The 2135-nt window shown below is 48.7% G+C and overlaps 1 protein-coding gene across 1 annotated transcript in view; it reads right to left on the bottom strand.

The window, feature by feature from the left end:
- Positions 1 to 2135, bottom strand: part of LOC118341284 (mediator of RNA polymerase II transcription subunit 13-like) — a 19114-nt gene that overhangs the window by 6195 nt on the left and 10784 nt on the right. Inside the window, exons 17-21 of the mRNA XM_035679501.1 lie at positions 1754 to 2135; positions 1474 to 1641; positions 1147 to 1370; positions 825 to 1020; positions 381 to 729 (exon numbers count right to left, since the gene is read on the bottom strand). Of these exons, the coding sequence (XP_035535394.1) occupies positions 381 to 729; positions 825 to 1020; positions 1147 to 1370; positions 1474 to 1641; positions 1754 to 2135 (1319 nt within the window). The remainder of the gene's footprint in view (positions 1 to 380; positions 730 to 824; positions 1021 to 1146; positions 1371 to 1473; positions 1642 to 1753) is intronic.

Here is a 2135-nt window from a genome sequence, read left to right as displayed (position 1 = left end):
TGCTATAGCTGTCGCGCTGACAGTAACGTAAAATGATTGTGCTCTGCTATGTCATGTTCTGTATTTAAACATGCGCCACTGGATGACATGCATGCCAAGACAGCTCGCTCTGTGTCGAACAGCTGGAGACTGCAGCCTAAAATAATAATAATAACTGAGACAGCATTTGTCCACTGTACGAGCACATGCACACCTGGTTTGACAATGCTATAACTTACTGAGATATTAAATGTTTCTTGGGTGAAATCAGAGGATCGGAGTGACGGCTTTGTCAGTAATAAGTATTAAAAACAAAACTAAACATGCTTGCCAAGAGTGGTAAAAAAAAGAAGCAATCTCTCCATCTGGATGATTAATTGACTCTCATACTGGTAACCTACCTCTCTGGCGCCTCAGTGGGCCCTTGAGGCTGGTTGGCAGAAGGTCCGTTTTCTGCCAGCCCCCCTGCACTCTGTGGGTTTGACTGGGGTCCATTCTGTGAAGCGTTTCCCTGCAAGCCTGCTGTCCCAAACGGCGAGTAGGAACTTGGCTTGGCTGAGGCCATTCCCCCGATGGTCTGGGAGCCTGAGGAGGACGCGGGAGGGGTGCTGTTGTTGGTGTAGTGTTGTTGCTCTGGGGGTCCTGAGGAGGTGCTGGAAGAGCTGGAGGTCTGGGAGGCGGAAGAGGCCACAACGGGGCTGCGCTGGGACAATAGAGAGCTATCCAAGGACTGCTCTGACAGGTATGGAGCTGTGTGGCAAAGTAAAAGGAAAAAGATTAGCACTTTTACAAACAACGCGACTATACGAACTTTGGGTTTTAAGATCAACGAGTAAACGCGTTACCTAGATCGTAGCGGCACACTTGAGCAAAGAGTTTGAGCTTATTAAAGGCTTCATTGTTTCCATCTCTGGCAGCCATTTTAAGAAACCAGTCACTAAGGGGCTGCTCCGTCATGCTCCTTCCGTCTGTGGTGCCGACCTTTAATACGCCTTCTGGGTGACTCTTACAGATGGGCCTGTGTTGCCCAAGCTGGCATGCCTGTCAAGACAAAGGGAGTGAATGCAAAAACGAAAGTGTAAATCATTTCACAGGAGATTAAAAATGAATGTTTTTGTGGGCATGTCTGTACAAGATGGACTGAGTTTTATCCCACCAGGTGCGTACCTCATACATAGCACTCAGATCTTTGAAGAAGGTCTTTGCTCTGCCGAGCAGAGCTTCATTTTCTGGGCAGATGACAACATATCCAACATCCCTCTGGGAACCAAAAGGATCCAGGAGAAGCTTCTCCCAGTAGGGCAACCCAAAAGGAGACAGCACCACAAAATCATACTCATAACCGACCAAAAAGGTGGGGATGGGCAGAGGCTCAGGAGACTCATCGGTGCCTGTGGAGAAAAGAGAACAAAGGTTCAGTCATCAACCACTACAATATTCCAAAACGCATCTTTAAATGTGTTAAGAGATTAGGTCCAAACACTCTCCACGTACCATATGATCCCCTCCCGGCCATCTTGTGGAACTGTTGCCAGGTGAGCGGTCCCTGAACACCCCAGGAACGCACACTCCTCTTTTTCTGAATGGTGTCCTGCAGCACAGGCTGGAGGGACAACAACACCCGCAGGACGTCCTGAGAGAATAGCTTGCTCATGTCTGCTGCTACAAAAGGAACAACAAAGAGAAAGAAGTCGTTTGAGTTCAGGAATTTAAAAAAAAATTTAAAATAAGCTTGAAGTAAGAAGATTTAAATGTGTGATACGCAAATACATACATTTGCATTTTGGCCACTGATGAAGACAGGTGCTTTTCACTAGTGTTTCATCTACTTTTCCCCCTGACATATTGTCCATGAACTGCCTGCCATGCTCCAGTGCCATGAAGCAGTCATTGTAACAGTCTCTCTCTTCCACCCTCAGAAATGAACTGGGGGCTGAGCTCGGCTTGGGGTATTCCACGCCCGCCATCGGGGCAAAAGGGTTGGTGCACTGGTCTTGCAGCAGTAGGATTAGCTCGTCTGGAGGCTTCTCCGTCAGGCTGCCAGCTTTGAGCGTCGTGGAAGCTCGCAGCTCTTCAAAACACCGCTCTGTGTCCCGACTTGAGTCTGAGCCCCGTCCCACCACGTCCAGCTCGTCCTCCAGAAACAGCCCCGCCGA

This window comes from Morone saxatilis, unplaced genomic scaffold (assembly GCF_004916995.1).
Source record: "Morone saxatilis isolate NCDOM2014 unplaced genomic scaffold, NCSU_SB_2.0 Contig8, whole genome shotgun sequence".
NCBI lineage: Eukaryota > Metazoa > Chordata > Actinopteri > Moronidae > Morone > Morone saxatilis.
Note: the sequence above shows the minus strand (reverse complement) of the source record. Positions and strands in the feature narration are given on the sequence as shown.